Below are 18,033 nucleotides of genomic sequence, written 5' to 3' on the forward strand. Positions count from 1 at the left end.
AAATCCCCAAAATGATGGCATGGATAAGACACACGGAATTGGAGTAGACACAAAAGGGGACCCGCGTCTGCAGCGTGCGTCCAGATGCGTCTTTTTTTTTTATTATTATTCTCTTCCTCTCCCTGCCCGCTCGATCGAACTGGATTACCTGACAGACACTGCAAAGAGCTACTTTTATGAGGTACCGAGGGCCCCGTTCGAGTTTTGGTATCATTAAGGGCTGGGCCATATACCTACCTATTCATCCTGGATCCTTTACAACCTCGGAGATCCTTATCCTCGGTTTTTGCTCGTCTCTTTTTCTCCCTTCATTATCAGATTGAGGAGTCTCGAGCGATAGTTTTGAAATAATTACCTTTCATTTTGACCTGCTGCCCCTCGTAACTCCCATTTGACTCATGATTTAGGATTTTTCTGGGGGGAAGATTGAATAATCCTCACTTTTTTAAATAACATCAACTTTATTCGATATAGCTCAATCATTACATCATCATTCAGCAATAATCGTCGTTAAAACTTGTGCTTAAACTGTTTTTTTTGTCCGCTAGTTTGTTTTGAATTGAGAACACTCTCCTTCGTTACAATGAAATCATCTCAGTCGTTTATGCAAAGACAGAATAGTTTTTCTAAAATCATCAGTTGAAATTTGGCTCGTTAAACGTTTTTGTGCGACAAATTGAACCAGAAAAATTGTCGAAAAAAAAATTACATTCTAATGTTTTTGTTACACTTTTTTCAGTAGAAGGAGATAAAAACTCTTTGTTTCGACTCTCGATATATCGGATATCCCATCGGAATGTTGTGTGTAATTTTAACGTTAGGAAATAAGTGTTTGTGCGTGAATCGAAACAAAAAGGCAAAATTGTAATTCAGGCATTATTATTTTTTTTTTATAAATTGAATACTTTTAATCAATGAAATGGATTGGCCAATCGTATATGGTCTACCCTGTTTCGTCCCTCGGACCCCTTATCATCTGTTTTAACCTCATCGTCCGTGTAATAATCACAATTAAACGGATTTACGAGTATACTCAACTATTTACAGATTAAATCAATAATTACTACGATTATTAACCTTTATATATGCACTTTTCACTATGCACGGACGCTTGTGCTGAGCTAGAGAGGGGGGGAAAAACGTGTCTTCTCGCATTCTTCACTTCCGATCTAACCAACAAAATGATGATTTACCCCTAGTATCTACATATTTACATAAAATAAAAGACAAGCAGTGGGCGAAATGAGGATGAATGAGTCGTTAAAAATAGTGGCCTTTGACATTTACATTTCTTGTAGCCCATGAAAATTCCTGAGATGCTATCATCTAGAATATTTTCAGTAACGGAAATGCTGAATGTCTCTTCCAAAAGTTAATCTCCCAATTATATGTTAGATTTTGTCTGATTTAGAATTTTTGGTATTGAAAATTAAACGCAAAGCCAACTAAGTCTTTTCCTGATTACGTTTTCCTGGTGTACTCGGAGCCCAGGGTCACAACGAATGATAATCACCGAGTACTAAGCCACTGTGGTAACCAGCGTGGGGTGTTGTCATGCCCATTGAGCCCATACCTTGATATGCCCCCATACCCATACCAACATTCATTGACATTGTGTTCATACTGTTGACACTCTGCATTGTATTTGGTAGCATTGTCGATGGTCCCATTGGGCTGAGACCGCCCATTGTTGGTGCTATTGCACCCATTTGCATTGATGTCGCTGTGTGGGGGAGGGATTTTTGAATGTCCGCTGATGTTGGGGTGCCGATCAGGTAATCCTGTTGGACAAATTTTTTTTTTTTGTTAATTTTGAGGATTTTGGGGGCGTTTAATTTTGGTTTTCAGGATTACTGGGGCAAAATCGGGCGTCATTTATGGACCTGAATTTAGGACCAGACCTGAGTGTATTTTAATGACATTAATTCAAGTCTTGAGTTTATTTTCGACCTGAATTTATGTCAAGGCCTAATTGCAGATTCTAAGTTAAATTTATGGCGAGACTTAATTTCCGGTCTCGACCTGAAATTTATGCTAAAGTTTAATTTCAGGCCCAGATATAAAACTATATCAACATTTGATTCCAGGTTGAAACCTAATTTCATTTTTCGCATTTATTCCGACACGGAAGTTCAAGTTCTGGCTTAAATCCAGGTCTGAAGTCATGTCCACATGCAATATTTCAGGGCCCAATCTGAACTGATGGCCAAGCTAAATTTCCGATCCAAGCCGAATTTAATTCTTTGACCTGAAATTATTCCGAGGTCTAATTCTAAGTTCCGGCTTAAATTCAGGTCTGCATTTGAATTGACAACACGCTTAATGTCAGGTCCGAGTGTAAAACTATACCAAACTTGATTCCAGGTTCAAGCCTAATTTCGTCTTTCGCTCGAATTTATTCGGAAACCTAATTTCAAGTTTAGGCTTAAATTCAGATCTGAATTTATTTCCGCACGCAATGTATCACAGCCAAATCTGAATTGATCCTCATTCTGATTTACGATCCAAACCGAATTTCATCTGTCGACCTGAATTCATACTCAGGCCTAATTTCAAGTCCAGACTTAACTTCAGGTCGTAACCTGAATTGAAGCCTTATTTGATATCCATAATTAATTTCAAGTCCAGATCTAAATCGATATTCGCGCACAAATTCCGGTGAAGACCTAATTTCAGGTCCCGTCCTAAATTCAGGTCCGGTTCTGACCTGAATTTAAATCTAACTTGATATCCATAATTAATTTCAAGTCCAGATCTAAATCGATATTCGCGCGCAAATTCCGGTGAAGACCTAATTTCAGGTCCCGTCCTAAATTCAGGTCCAGTCATAAATCTCGCTAAAAATCCGTTTCCCGTTTTCTCTCAAGGAATTCAAAAGCCCCCTAAAACCCTTCACTCTCGGGAATTTCAACTCACCTGTGGCGTATAGTACTGCATATAATCCAGCTGGCTCTTTTGCTGTGCACAACTCGGTGGTGGTGGTGGTAACGTAGCAGTCGGATGTATCAAACTGTGACCACTGTGTCCAGTAGTTTGAAGATGATGCTGCAACTGATGATGAAGATTCCTCTTGTCATCGCCACTCTCACTGCTCGTGTCGTGGTGCATATGGTGTGTCGGTGTGTGACCGTGACTCTGGTGATACGAGTGGGGCGATGACACTGTCACCGGTGCCGGTAGCTGATACATACTCGGGGATTGCTGGTGGTCAACCATTCGCCCTTGTTGAGACTGCGACTGCTGCTGTTGTACAGCACACGATGAGGGCTGAGGTGGTGGCTGTTGGTTGACAGATTGTCGCTTCGTGTCGTCTCCACTCTCGCTACTAGAGTCACAGAGATTAGCTCCTTGCTCTTTTCCCTCCCGTTGACCACTGGAATCATGAATTAAGGGGGTAAAGAAATATTATGAGTCGGCCTTTAGCTCTCGAAATTAAATTAAAAACACGACAGATTCTCTTATTCTCTTATCACACGCGTGAATCCAACGACGCACAAGGAATTCCATGTACGGAATTTAATTTATACACCAGACGATTAATAAAACCCCGCTCGTAGAAATAAAGAATAAACCCCTGCCGAAAAATTGCCTCCACTTGTTATTTCGTCGATAAAAACTCTCCCTCAGTTGAAATGGAAAAAAAAAAAATGAAAGAAAAAGGTGGCAAAATCGGATAATCACGAGGGGGCGATAAACATGTCTCGCGAGATGCGTCAAGAATTCTAATCAAAAAAACGGCAAAGAAATAAAAGGCGTCTTGACGACGAAAAAATTAAAATGAATGAAAAATAAGGGAAAAATAAAAGATGCTGAGTGTGGCTCCAAGAGGCTACACGACAAATTTACTACGTAGATCTTGACTCGGGATAAGGCATACCTGGTGGACACCTCGTTCGGATTATATGGGCCCCCCCGGATGCAACGGGTGGCACCAAAAAATTGGGGAAAGGAAAAAAAAAGAATCAAAACGGCTTTAATCGTTTTTTCTTTTTCACTTGACTGTTTTATCTGCGGCTTTTTCCATGCTTTTTTTACTGGCTGGTACTATTGAAAACCTTTTGTATGGTTGAAAATTCACAGCAAAAACTGAATTTTATTATTTTGAAAATGGGTATGAACGAATTGGGAGGCGATTGAAGTGACCAACTATTTTTTTTTTCAATTTTTCACAACTAAATATTTTTTGTGCCGATAAAGAATATAAATTATATAATTATTAGTTATATTATTAATTCATGTCATTGATATTATCAATATCAATAAATATTAACATTAATTAATATTAATATTATTTATATTAGTAATTATATAATTTACAATTATTTTATATTATAATAGTGTATTTTTATGAAGGCAATGGCTTCAAAAAGCGTTACATTTGATTTTCCAATAGTTCAATTTGTAAATATCGAAGAGAAAAAAATTAAGTATCGCGAGAGTCAGACATTGCACTGATTTTCCCATTGTTTTTAACAAAATTACTCTCGACTAAATTCCAAAGGATTGAAGCTTCACGGTAAAATTTTCAACAATCGAAGAAAAAGAACAAAATTGAGAAAATAAAATGATAAATAATACAGAAGGTGTCGGGCTACGACTTGAGTTGGAAACGACTTGTAAAACAAGCGGTTAACGATAACCCTGCTGGCAAAAAAGATACTAGGTGAGGCAGGAGGGGACATTCACATCTTCAACGTGTGTTGCATCCACTGTGGAGGGTCTGTACAGCTAAATTGAGTTTACGAGACGCGTCTACCTCAGAATTTTTCTTCAGAAATTTTTTATCCCCCTCCGGTGTGCACTCGATGAAGTGACCCCCCGCAGCTAAAATGCACCCTCAGGTGTCACCCACATCCACCACTGACTCAAAATTTCTATTTTGTAATTAAATATACCGGGCTTTTTTATGGGGATGAGGTCGGTTTTACGATTATTTTAATCTGACGTTTTGGAAATTTATCAGTGTCTGTTAATTAATTAATTAATTGGGGTTCGAGTTGCACTGAATTTTCTTGAGAATTCTTTTCTGAATTGTCGAGAGATTGTTTGCATTCTTGGGGAATTTATTTAGCGCTTATGGGCGAATGGAGACAGATTATTATTTGAGTTATGGAAATTTTGAAATTGGTGGTGATTGAATTTTTATGAGTGAATCGTGACTTTTTTATGTGGGAGGGTAGATGATGCTATCGGGGAGTTTGAATGACTGAACGGAATGACGATAAACATGGGGGGGGGGACCATCGGCGGAATCACACGGTGATAATCATCAAGTTGGTGAGATTTAATTTATCGATGGATACTCAACGGTGTGTTTTAATGGGGCTAATTAATTATTTTGAGAGATACCTTTTTGGGGGTCAACAATCTTTAGATAATTGATTACAATAATACATGAATTCATGAATTTTTTAAAGGGATTTCGACATTTATCAAAAGGTGGGAAATAAAAGTCGATTCACAATTATAAATTTATAATTATAATTCATAATTACAAATTATTTATGATTATTTATTTATTTTAGAAAAGTTGCAATTTTTATATTGTTTCATCAATCTTCCTCCGAAAGTAAACTTTCTACAGATTTTAAAATGTCTTCTAACGGTTCAATATCGAGATTCAAATTCAGACTTGCAAAGTTTAAATAATAAAATCATCTTTTCATGAAAACTCTGATGTCCGACTACACTGTTCAACATTTCTTGAAATTTTAGTTGCAATGTCATCTGAATTTTCAATGTTGTGAGTGTGAAGTCAATTTCAAATGAAAACATTTACTAAAATTGTTATTTATCTTGAAAATTCAAGAAAATTCGGTTTTCGAAAATTGAATTTTCAAAATTTTCAAGGTTTTTCAGTACCGTGAATATTCAAAAAATTAACTGATTCGTCGATAAAGAATTCTACAAAAATTTCATGTAACTTTGTCATTGTTAAAAATTTCAAGCGTAATTTTCTATCAGTGTACAAAAGTAGAAAAGCATTTTCTAGAGAAAAAATAGTCAAACTACTTGGATATCCTTAACTTGATAATTAGTACAATTTCGTCCAAAAATGAGAGACAAAATAGCTCTATTCCACCCAAATAAACCATTACTCCACAAGAAATACATAATTCCACCCCAAAATGTCAAGAATTTCCCGAAAAATCTTAAAAATGTAGAAATAGTGATAGCCATGTTATAACCCCGAACGCTCCGGAGTAAAACATACTCTGAGATTTCGCATCTATTTTTGGGTCTACCACGTATACACGGGGCCACGTTTAAATGTATTATGGGTAACACGGAGAGGAGAGAGATCCGATTGCCGACGGCACGCGTGTTGAGAACGTTAGAAACGCGAGACCCAGTATTATTAGATCGTCGTTAAAGGGCGTCTCTAGTTACCACTCTACCCTCCCACTTTAAAATCTATTCCCTAATATACGGTAATTTGTCATCTCACACTTGACCGTGATAATTTTCGGCATAAATTATCCCCTCGATAGGCGGCTCTGGGCCAGTTCTAATGGATTATGTGATAAATTCCGCAATTAATTTTACAGTTATGACCCAAGGATGTTGCACAGTTCATCAGAAAAAATTCTAACACTCGATCATTATTTTGTTTAGTTTGAAAAATTAGGAAATTAACGGGGAAATTTTTTTATTATTCATTTTGATGATTAATTTTCGACTAATGGAATATCAGACAAAAGGAAAATGATCGCGTTTTCGGGTGGCAGGTGAGGGCTGCTGGGTGGCAGCTGATTCTATAAGTAGATAGGTAGGTATGCAACATCTTTCCTCGGGCCTAAAATAATGCTCCAAGAGTCATTCTACCGTGTACACATTCGAAAACTCTCCCGATGTTTGCAAACTTCAACTGTTTTTTTTTTCTCCCTCTGTTGCTTTTTTTTCGGAGTTTTTCCACTGGACCATCACCTCCTCTGGTCGACTGGCCCCCACCGACTCGCAGGCATTTTCCTTGGCCCTCATATTTTTTACGGCTTTAAAAATAAGATGGTACGTAAGGGCAATGCTAAAGGCGATCGTGTTAAAACGCTTTCGGTGTTTCGAAATTCCATTTAATCCGGATTAGTTGCAAACCCGTGGCGCTGTGGGGTCCACTGGCTTCTTCTAGTTGTAATAGGTCTGTCCATGGTGGCCGATGGTATTTTTTTTTATATTGGCGGGTTTAATGAGTGCATTATTTTTCAATTTCTCGGAATACGACATTTTGTCGATTATTCTGGGTCACTTTCAATTGCTATCATTTTTTAGTTTTTTTTTCCGGAGGATTATGATAATTTTGATTGATTCTTTCAGCGTTTATTCATTCTGAATTTTGGAATTAAATATTTGGGTTAATTTATTGAAAATGAAGGGCTGCGAGGGTCAGCCCTTGCATTGGTTTCACCATCGATAAAAAAAAATAGTCTCGATTCGATTTCAAAATTTAAAAACTTTTTGGAAATGATTTTTCTCGTAGTATTATAATCATTTTGATGAATTCTTTCAACTTTTATTAATTCTAAATTTTGGAATTGAATATTTGGGTTAATTTATTGAAAATGAAGGGCTGCGAGGGTCAGCCCTTGCATTGGTTTCCCCATCGATTGAGAAAAATAGTCTCGATTCAATTTCAAAATTAATAAAAATGAGAAGCAGTCAACATTAAGTCGCGAAAAAAAAATCTGATAAAAATAAAAAAATACTATTTTTATCATATAACGAATGATAGATGTTCCGATGCGTTTCTAGACTTCATCCATTTGTATCCCAACATTCAGAACATTTTTCTCTGTCACTTTGCCCTGAAAAATTGAAATATCGAAAAAACGGAATTTTGTTTTTAGCATTTCATTAACGAGAAGCTCTCCCACTTGCTTGCTATACACATGTATCGTTCGCGCACGCGTCTCGTCTTATTCTTCCGTATATTTATGTCCATAAAATCCAGTGGTATAGCCCAGGGTAGAAGCGCGAGGCATATAGCCCAACCGAGCACGTTTGTAACTCGACACCCAGTGTGCAAGCATACATCAACGATCTGCCACTCGTTGGAGAACCAGCCGCAGCATCGGGATTTCAATGAAAATGATCTCGCGAATGTTGGCGAAAAATTTTCATTCAGTTTCACCACGATGTTGGAAAAAAATTGAAATTGCATAGACAGTCGACTAGTAATTTTCAGGAATTACATCGAGTGGGATTCAAAGAGGAACAAATTATCAAATTCCAGATTTCACGGAAATTTCAACGGAATTCTAAATTTTTTGAGGACATTGAGATGAGAATTCCTCAATCTATTTGATTTTTTAATGAAATCATGAAAATTTAGTGCCGAATTGCGATGACTTCTCAATTAATTTTACAATTCAAGAATATATTTACCGGAATTTTCCTGATTGCTATTCTTTTTCTGGGAATAATTGAAATAAAATTTACAGTTCTTACGGATTTTTCCTTGAAATTCCTCAAAATTTCATTGAAACTAAAATGTAATGGAAATTTTCCATAAATATACCGGAAATTTCAGCCAAAATTTTTTATCAGTGCAACTAGAGGTAATTAAATTTCAGATTCCAGTGAAAATTAAATGAAATTCCACATTTTTTAACAACATCGAGATGGGAATTCCTCAACCTATTTGGAATTTCAGTGAAATCATGAATATTTAGTTCCGAATTACGATTAATTAATTTGAAATTCAAGAATATATTTACCGGAATTGCCCTGATTTCTACTAATCTTCAGGGAATAATTGTCTGAAATTTACGGCTCTCATTGATTTTTCCATGCAATCCAAAATTTTCAATTCCGAAATTTCCCGAAAGTTCAGTGAAACCAAACCTAATGAAATTTTCCAAAAAGTGTATCGCAAATTTTAGCCAAAATTTTTTATCAGTGTAGCTCGATGTCGCGATATCATCTTCGTTAATTGGGGGATCGGGATAAGAGTAAACAACGAAATTGGGGAGATTTTTGATGGGTGCGTGCCAATTTTGCCCGAGGCCTCTCTTTTCTGAGTTAATAATCATCATTTTTCCCCCATTTCCTCGTGACCTCAACTCGGTATGACGCGCCAGACTGTTTAGAAACGTGCCAGACAGCCTCGACGTAAAGGAGTCTTAATCGTTGTCTATGAGACATTACGTTGCATGGCCCCTGACGCTCGCTCATTGCGCAATCATCCCAGCAAGAATTAATTTGTCCAATTATTTTAGGTTTTTCTGGCTATTTGCAGCTTCTGGATAGTTTTGAAATTTTTGTTCTGCGTGTTGCAAACAGTAATAATGGTTTTCATGCATCGTAACAAATTTTATTTTCCAATTAGTTCTCCAGTGTTTAAACTGAAATTTTTTCAATTTTTAAAATGTTTTATTCATTTTTTTCCAATGAAACGGGAAATTTCAGTTTTAAATTTGTGTATTGAATTCTTCAGATGAAATCGAAACCTTCGGGAGCATTTGAGTAATTTATCAAATTTATTCATCAATAAAATTGAAAAGCTTCTTTGACATTTCCCAAAGAATCGTTCTCTAATTTTGCAAAAGTTATGAAACCTCAAACAGATCAGAAAAATAATTATTACATGTGCAGATAATAAAATTATTGACTTTTCATTGCTGAATTCCAAAAGAGATATCCTTGAATTAATGCCAGAATCTCTCTCTGCAATCTGGAAATTCGTTTCAATTAGTAAACATCATTCTCCCGAAATTTGGAGATTGAATCGTTGAGATAACCCGTTTAATTCAATCAACGTAAGCCCGGAGTTCCTTGAATGAATGCCCACTGTGCCCATGTGCAAAGACCAACTGAACGAAAAACAGTATCCAAAGCTGAATCCTCGGAGGGGGAAAAAAATCAAGTGCACTGGGCTTTTTCAAGCCAAGAATTGCGCCCTCACGTCACTCAATATCAAGCGAGTGTTCAGAGTTGTCTGTGAGCCGTTGAAGAAGATCCCGTAATGACTGAATTCCACAAATATAAAGAAAAAACTCCAGAAGATCTCTTCGCAGGAAAAAAACTTCATTGATTCAAGAGAAAAAAAATCAAAATTCCAGGAGAAAAAAATTGGTTTTTTAAATTTACTGAAAAAAGGGTCACGAGATAAATTTGTGAGGCAAAAACGTTACATTTATTTCATTTATTTCCGTAAAATTCTATTTCTAAATTTTTCATCGTCGGCGGCATTGAAAATAAAACCGAAGGACAACGAAATAAAGCAGTACGACGACAATCAAACTGGATCTGTTAGCAGAAAGATACACATATTCGAGATAATTCTGGCATATTCCTAGAAATCCACCGTTTCTTGCACCAAAAATGGCAGCCGTCTCGGATTGCCAAGAGATTACCCCAAACTTTCACGTAAAAAGAAAAAAAAAATATGAACTCCAGAAATAACCGTTAAACCGAGAAAAGCAAATGGCGACTACTGGGCTTGAGGGGGTTGTACACGAGGGTGAGAGGGAAGCCGGATGGTTCGACGAGGGTATGGCTGCGCCAATATTGACACTCTGTGGAAGGTCGTGGGAGTGCGTAAGTGCTCTTCCTTCTCTCGATTATTCCCCGAAAAATTTCCCTTTCATCCACCGAGGACCGAACGAAAAAAAAAAAAAAAAATAGAAACGACAAGCCAACAATTTTAATTCCAGTGCTCCTCATCGTTCAATGGAGAATGAAAAGGATGATAGGACACCCGCCATTTTGAATTCCATCTGGGAAATAAAGAGGGCATCAAAATGCTCCTGATGTCCCTGGCCGTACAAAGGGAATGAACAAAGGGAAAACAAAGGGGATCCCTCACGCATTCAATGTTTGTGCACGCCCACACTGGCAATATGGTGGTACAATTTTTTTTTTTTCGAGGGGTGGTACGCCATATCCAAGTAAATGTTTTGTTGACACACGAAGAGTGGAGCCATTACTGCCACAATTCACCCTCGCCATTCTCTCCCTCTCGACATTTTTCCCTTCGCTTCTCGGTACTAACGATGAAGTGCTCCTGGTGACTCGTGTCGTCGAAAGAATGGGGAGAGAATGTGCTTGAGGTTATCTTCAATAACCCTAGCACTCAATTCACAAATGTGTAATGACTCCTGAGTCTGTAATGTGGTGATTCTTCTTTTGAAATTTGTAATGATTCTTCTGCCTCAGAAAATACTCGAGAAAATCCTAACTCAAACTTATGGATTATCTGAAACATGGCGTATTGTTCCTTCTATATTGAATATCAGTCATTGAACATAGAACCTAGGAAGGACTTCCCTAGAGTTCCTCTGAGTCCGTAGTGTGACAATTCTTCTTTCGTCATTTGTAATGATTTTTCTTTTTCCTCAACAAATACTCAAGAAAACCCTAAACTAAAATTATCGATTTTTAAAAATTACAATCCTTGCTTCAGTTGTTTAGGGCGCCAGCCGATTTTTCACAACGCGAAATACACATTAATGTCACCGGGGAACGGAAATTGATGTTCTAAAATGGAAATGGTCCAGGTCGATATTAAATGATGAAACGACGTTAATGTAATGATAACTCTTCAGTCTTCCATTCCAATCTCGATTTCATCGTATGACTCAACATCGCATCATCACCGATAAACCTCCCCCAACAATGTTCGCCTATCAACAAAGTGGAAGCCATCGATAAGAGAATCGAAACCAAAACAAAAGACCACACGAGCTGCATCTCATTCTCAGAAGTCTGATATCCTGACCACATGACATCAGTCAGTAACTGCTGACTGGAATTTATTCTCGCTAGTTCCTTTTTCGCGGCACCAGTGTTTTTATTACATTGTTTTGTCTATATGAAAGAGGTGTTGGAACGATGTGTTTTATATTGCACGACAAAACGCCTACGATTGTAACATACGCCCCCGGGATTCTCCCCATGGGAGTTGAACACAGCCGCCCCCCTGGCGGCATACGACCATCGTTTATCTCGTGTATTACACGATGCGCCAGCTAATGACTTTTTATGAAGCTAAAACTCGCGAAAGATTCACCAGCGGAAGATTCTCAAATCATGAGCGAATCCGTTCGCTTCATTGACTTCTTTCCAAGCCTGAAAGACGATTTCTTACTCGACGTTTCCTAATAAAGCAACAGTATTTCAATTTTTATTTAACGAGTAATTGTAACAACTGTCATTGTAACAATCATAATTGAAAATCTCAAAATTAAATTAATCATTAATTAAATTTGCCGCCTCAGACGACTGGAACCAATGAGGAATAAGCGTGACAGACTTGCGAGATATCGATAGTTGTCGACTTTAAGTGTATGTTCTTTTTAGAATTGACTGGTTAATCGGAAAAACAAATAAAATTGACTTTGTCAATTGAGGTGTCTAAAAAATTACAGTAGTTCTTAGAACAACATATTTTTTGAAATTCCTAAAGAAAACAAATCATTTCGAACAGGTGAATTATTTTTCCCATGTTAAATGAAATTGCCCATGACGCGACGTTGCCGGAAACTCGCTAAACGCGCCCGGGCAGTGTAGAGTGAATTCGGCAACGCTGAAACCTAAATAATACGGTCGCGAATTCACGCGGAAGTGACCAATCGCAGGATCGCCTTGACCTGATTAGGGTTAAAGCAAGGATCTCCCAAAATTCATGTCAAGACTAGAGTATTTCACAATTTCGTATAAAAAATCGCCTGAAATCTCACGGTTTTCTTCTCTTGACGGCTTTATAAATGGGTTGATTCCAATTTACTTAAATATTAACGTGATGAATCGTAAAAAATCTATCTAAGGGCGCGCCTTCGATTTCATAAAAAGAAAATTAAAATACCCTTGTTCTATTAGATGTCGTTATCAGAGTTACGATTATTCAAATGAAGCCTATCGAATCCGGATAAATTCATCTGCTCAGTTGATTTCAACAGCCAGTTATCAACCGATAAAGAGCAGACTGATTAACTCAGGCATCTGGCTGTAACCTCCATCGGAATCAGCAAGCATTAATATATTCGGTTATAGCAAAAGCCATACAGATTCAACTTATTCATGGGAATACACAGAAGCCATGGGTTTGAGAAATTCGATACGATTCCCTGTGGCGTTTCAAGCTACAGTGGTGCTTCCCACTTCCTATCTCAATGGTTGACGATATCTTTTTGCAAACTCGCCCCAACGGTCAGGGTATATTCATCTTCACTCGGTTGTTAACGTCCGCCAGCTATGAATGATCATCCCGGAAATGCAACTTCACGCGAGTAGTATCAATGACAACAAGTTCACACATATGTTAAGCATTCTTGAATCAACCGTGGACTCCAATAACATCATCTTTTCATTATGCCTTTTTTTTTCGAACTGTCGTCTGCTGTTCAACATGAGAACGATGCGCTTCGTGGGAGACGTTACGTTGTACACGTCTGGTGGTACGAGCGCGCGCATGCTTTCGGAGATATTCTAAAATCGGATGTGGGGCAACGACCTTCGGGACAACATACGAATCAACGGTAGTCATGCTCTCGTTCTAATCACCCGGCTCATCGGGCTTGATATGAGCTACTCGACATGATGTATGAGAGTGCATCAGCAAGCTCGAGTCGTTGATATTGGCCGAAGGTGAGAGGATCGGAAATAAGGACTCAGAGGTGTGAGTGACGAGGATGACCGTCAATTACCACCATGACCGGCAATTACCGCGCTGAGGATCTGACCATGTCGTCAGAAAAAGAAATCAGCGAAGCGGTAAACCGGGTTAAGTCGATTTTGAGTATTGGCCAGTTTTTTACGAATATCTCGGAATCTAAGGGAGATAGATAATTTTTTCATATGACCTTTTTTGTAGAGCCAATTGAGGATTGTAAAAAAGGTCATGATGAAAATTTTGCTATCTCTCTTAGATTTCGAGATATTCATCAAAAACTGGCCGAAAGTTAGAATTGACTTGACATGACGATTGTCCTTAAGCGTGAAAGGACCGAATAAAGTTAGACGGTCAATTTCCATCTATTTAGATGACCCTCGATTAGTGCAGCGATTTCTTCACTTTTAAAATTTTTTAACTGAAATTTCCAATCCAGTTTTCCGAAATTTTGATCACATTTTGGTGCCAATTTCGGGGAAAAAATAATTAAAACTGGAAAATTCTGATAAATATATTCGTGAATGTTCAATGGTTTGAAAATTAAAATAAATTGAAGCAATCTCGACTTTGTTTCTCAAAATTTTGGTATTTTATTAAATTTTCAGTGAAATCTGAAATCTTAGGATTTTTTCTCCCCTTAAATTGCATTCAGTGGTACTGTCTTAAAAATTTCCAGTCAACTGCCCGTGAAATTTGATTTTATGTTTTTGACAATGTATCAGTCAGAGTGGGGCCATTGATAATAATTAATAACTGAAATAATAATTCAATTCTATTAAAAAGTATTTCGATCGAACCCTTAAAAAATGACGCAAAAAATTACCAAAATACAAGTGACGGTCAATTAGCAACTATATAGACAATTTTCGGTCAGACGCAGCTTAACTGTGACTGTCATTTCGCATATAAAAATTTGGTCAGGGTCAGAAACCGTTCATTTCCGTCTGACCTGACCGAAGGAGAAAATGACAGTCATTCCGCATCTCTAAGGACTCACCTCTGCTCAGCAGCCCTGTCCCGTTGTCTTCTGTTCTTGAACCAATTGCTGACTTGTGTTGTCGTGAGGCCCGTGCTTTCTGCGAGTTCTCGCTTCTCCCGGGGCGACGGATATGGATTCGTCGTGTACCACTCCCTCAAGACACTTCGGGACTTCTCCTTGAAGCAGTAAGAGGTTTCCTCGCCGTCCCAAATTGTTCGGGGCAGTGGAAATTTGCGTCTCACCCGGTACTTTCCTGAAAATTCAACGAAAATTCGTCATGACCGTAGTCTTAACGAGCTGAATCATCATGTGAAGTGATTACTGACCGACGGCACCAAGTGCTCTACCCCGGAGTCTCTCCGCCTCGATGTAATGCGCCTTGAGCCACAGTGCCTGGAGCTTGGGATGATTGTGTGGACTGAATGTATTGCTCTCTAGAATCTGGTAAAGCTGTTTAAAATTGCAACGGTGAAATGCCACTATTGCTTTGGCCTTGAGAACACTCTCGTGACGCTGGAGTCTGGCGCACTGCGGCAGTGACCAGAGAAATCTGCCGAGACGCTCAACAGAACCAGCCTGCTGGAGTACCTGGACAGACGACACCATCGCCTTGAAGACGATAGACAGGGGGGGCACACTGTTAGTCGGCAGAACTCATCCCGGGTTCTCCTTATTAATCTAGTTTATCTTGTATCTATAATCTCGAGCTCTTAGAAGACACCCCTGCTATCATAATCGTGAGTTTAGAACTTGAAGTTTAGGGGCTGTACGATTATCTTCGAGCCATGAGCAAACCTTGAGGAGAGTTTGCTCACAACTTCAGCTTCATGTTAATGACGAAGATGCACTCACAAAATGAAGGATTGCTCATTCATGACTGTCGTAACGACAGTGTCGAGGGTCTTTAAAGAGTTCTAGATCATATTTTAACGACTGTATTGCAGATTAACTAGATCTCTGAGTACATGTGTCATACAAGACAACTAGCGCTCACATCACATGGATCCAACATCAACTCAATCGATGATTTCATGAAGCTTGTGATGCCGCGAGACACTTTACGGGACAATACTTTGGAGAGATGATCTCGGTCTCAGTGAACATGGAAATCTGGGCTCTCGTCTCGTCATGGTTCTGAGATAATTTGTAAATGTATAATCTCGATTTGTCTCGTCGTTCTCTGAGACCGAGACAATCCTTTTAAAGTATTGTCTCGTGAAATGTCTCGCACACGAAGCTTGTGACTGTGATTTTGACAAGTCCAATGTGATGCAAGCAAGGAGCTGACGACGTCTGATCCACCCCCCACGTTTCCATCAGACGCGTCATTATAATTTAGAATTTACGGGGCATCCCCTGGGTCTTGCGCAACTGATTAATCATCGCGAATATTTCAACCGGCCCACCAATATCAAATCACATAATTACGGGGGACAATGACGTCACACCGATCACACACTGAACATCGATTTAAGCAATGGGAATTTTTAATCGGTAATTACTCACCTCGCAGACGCATGCAACTTGCTCTTGAGTGAAACCAAAGCTCGGTAATTGTCCATTGCTATTGCCACCACCAACTGAACTGGCTGGGCTGTCTTGGGGGCTGTAGGTTGTTGGTCCAGTAGCACTTGTTGTGTATGCTGCTGCATCAACTGGGCCTGTATTGTGACCACCTAGGGAATTTGGTGTACCTTGGGGGCTGTAATCACCGGTTGAGCCAAGTACATCAGCACCCGCTGACGGACCCATAGCGCCACTGGCCCCTGTGGCACTATAGCCCATCATCACCTCATCGGGGCCCACTACGCCCCCTGGGACACCGTTACCTCCACCCTCCACTGTTAACAACACGTTTATCACTTACACCCTTTGTTATCACGTATTTGAGACACTTCCGAATGATTTTGTTGTCCTTTCGGCCGGCTAGTGGTATCAATCAACTGCTAGCAGACAACTGCAAACTCAGCAAGTCATCGTCATCATTGAAAATTCAAATCGTCACATTCACTATCACTTGGATCAGCGTCACAAGTCAATAATTTTCACGTATGGATGTTCAACTACATTAAGATGGTGATAAAAAACATCGACAGTTGAATTATTGGTAAATGCTGATGCGGCAAGTGCCGCAGCCTCGTTTGCTGATTATTATTTTTAGACTTTTACACCACTCGGGTTTTTAAAGCTCGCTTTTTTAACCCTAGGAACACTAACCAGGGATATATATTGAATTACGTTATCCTCACTTCTCCAATTATTCACTAAGCCCTCTTGGTTAATACACCGGACTCAAGTTATCTTTCACTTCTTAATTGTCTTCCATTACCCGCTCTCTCATCCGATTATAAAAGACTTATTGCCCCCACTAGTTTCTTCCTTGAGTCACCGGGGGATTAATATACATTTTTTTTACACCAGAATTTCTCGAGTGGAATTCGGTATTTATATCAATTCCTCTTCGGCTTTTTTTATTCTCACTCGGCTATTATTAGGTGTCGTGGCTCAACGGACGTGAGTTCCCTTCACACTCGGAATTCACTGGTTATTCACATCAACATTCCCAGTTTCACTGATCACTAGAAATCATATCGATCGCGATTCGCGTATCTTATTTCAGGAAATATCCGATGATAATCCGTCTATCACTCTCTCACGATGTTCGCCAGCACACGCATCCGAGACGACTGGTCTCTCTTCACTATTACAGAATCCGGGGGTTCCCCGATTCATGCCTGTGCGCAGCTATTGGTCGGGGCGTAACCACTTATTCAAGAGGGTTTTATGTTGTGGCCCATTGGTTGATGGGCGGGATTCACCGGGATGCTGGTGATTGCCCATTGGCCGGACTGTATTGTTACGATAAATGAGGATTTTTGCATCCCTTCGGTGCAGGACTACTGCAACCCGCCCTCCGGCACTCCTGCTCGCTATCATTTTTATCGGGAGTGATGCTGGGTATCGATGGAATGAATAATTGTGATTAAACGGAAGTTGATTATGGAACGTGGAGAGAGCAGCGATCATGATTTAGGGGTGATTAGTGTAAATTAGGTCGTGTTTTTGAGGGAGTTGAAATTTTAGTTGATTTTTTTAGCGAGGAAATATCGACTTGAGCAAGTGGCTATTGCTGTTCTGAAGAGACAATTTTTCCATTTTTTCCAATGCTGTTTACGTCGGTCGTAAAATTATGATTCTCATTTTTTTGTTCATGCGGGTGATGATCTCCAGAATGTAATCTTCCTGAGTGACAGGATGAAAGGATTATTGGAGTGATGTAAAGCCATTTATCATTTATTCATCATCACAGAGTGATTATTTACACGATTTTTTATCATCTTTTCTTCATGCAATTGACAATGTTCAGGGTTAAAACTCTATTTAATTGTTTTACTGAGTCAATGTCGACTCAATCCAGTTGTTCTTCCTCTTCTGAGCCCTCTCCTCA

At 38.9% G+C, this 18,033-nt stretch overlaps 1 protein-coding gene across 1 annotated transcript; it reads right to left on the bottom strand.

Moving 5' to 3' along the window:
• Nucleotides 1-469: 469 nt before the first annotated feature.
• On the bottom strand, nt 470-17,254 carry LOC107035986 (homeobox protein SIX1). Its single transcript, XM_015253660.1, has 5 exons — nt 16,092-17,254; nt 14,912-15,194; nt 14,604-14,838; nt 2,917-3,373; nt 470-1,781 (listed from the first exon to the last, which is right to left on the bottom strand). The coding sequence occupies exons 1-5, from the start codon at nt 16,371-16,373 to the stop codon at nt 1,494-1,496; spliced, it is 1,545 nt and encodes a 514-aa protein (XP_015109146.1). The 5' UTR covers nt 16,374-17,254; the 3' UTR covers nt 470-1,493.
• Nucleotides 17,255-18,033: the final 779 nt, after the last annotated feature.

The sequence above is a fragment of the Diachasma alloeum genome, unplaced genomic scaffold (genome assembly GCF_001412515.2).
Source record: "Diachasma alloeum isolate Michigan unplaced genomic scaffold, Dall2.0 Dall_scaffold_00203, whole genome shotgun sequence".
Lineage (NCBI taxonomy): Eukaryota > Metazoa > Arthropoda > Insecta > Hymenoptera > Braconidae > Diachasma > Diachasma alloeum.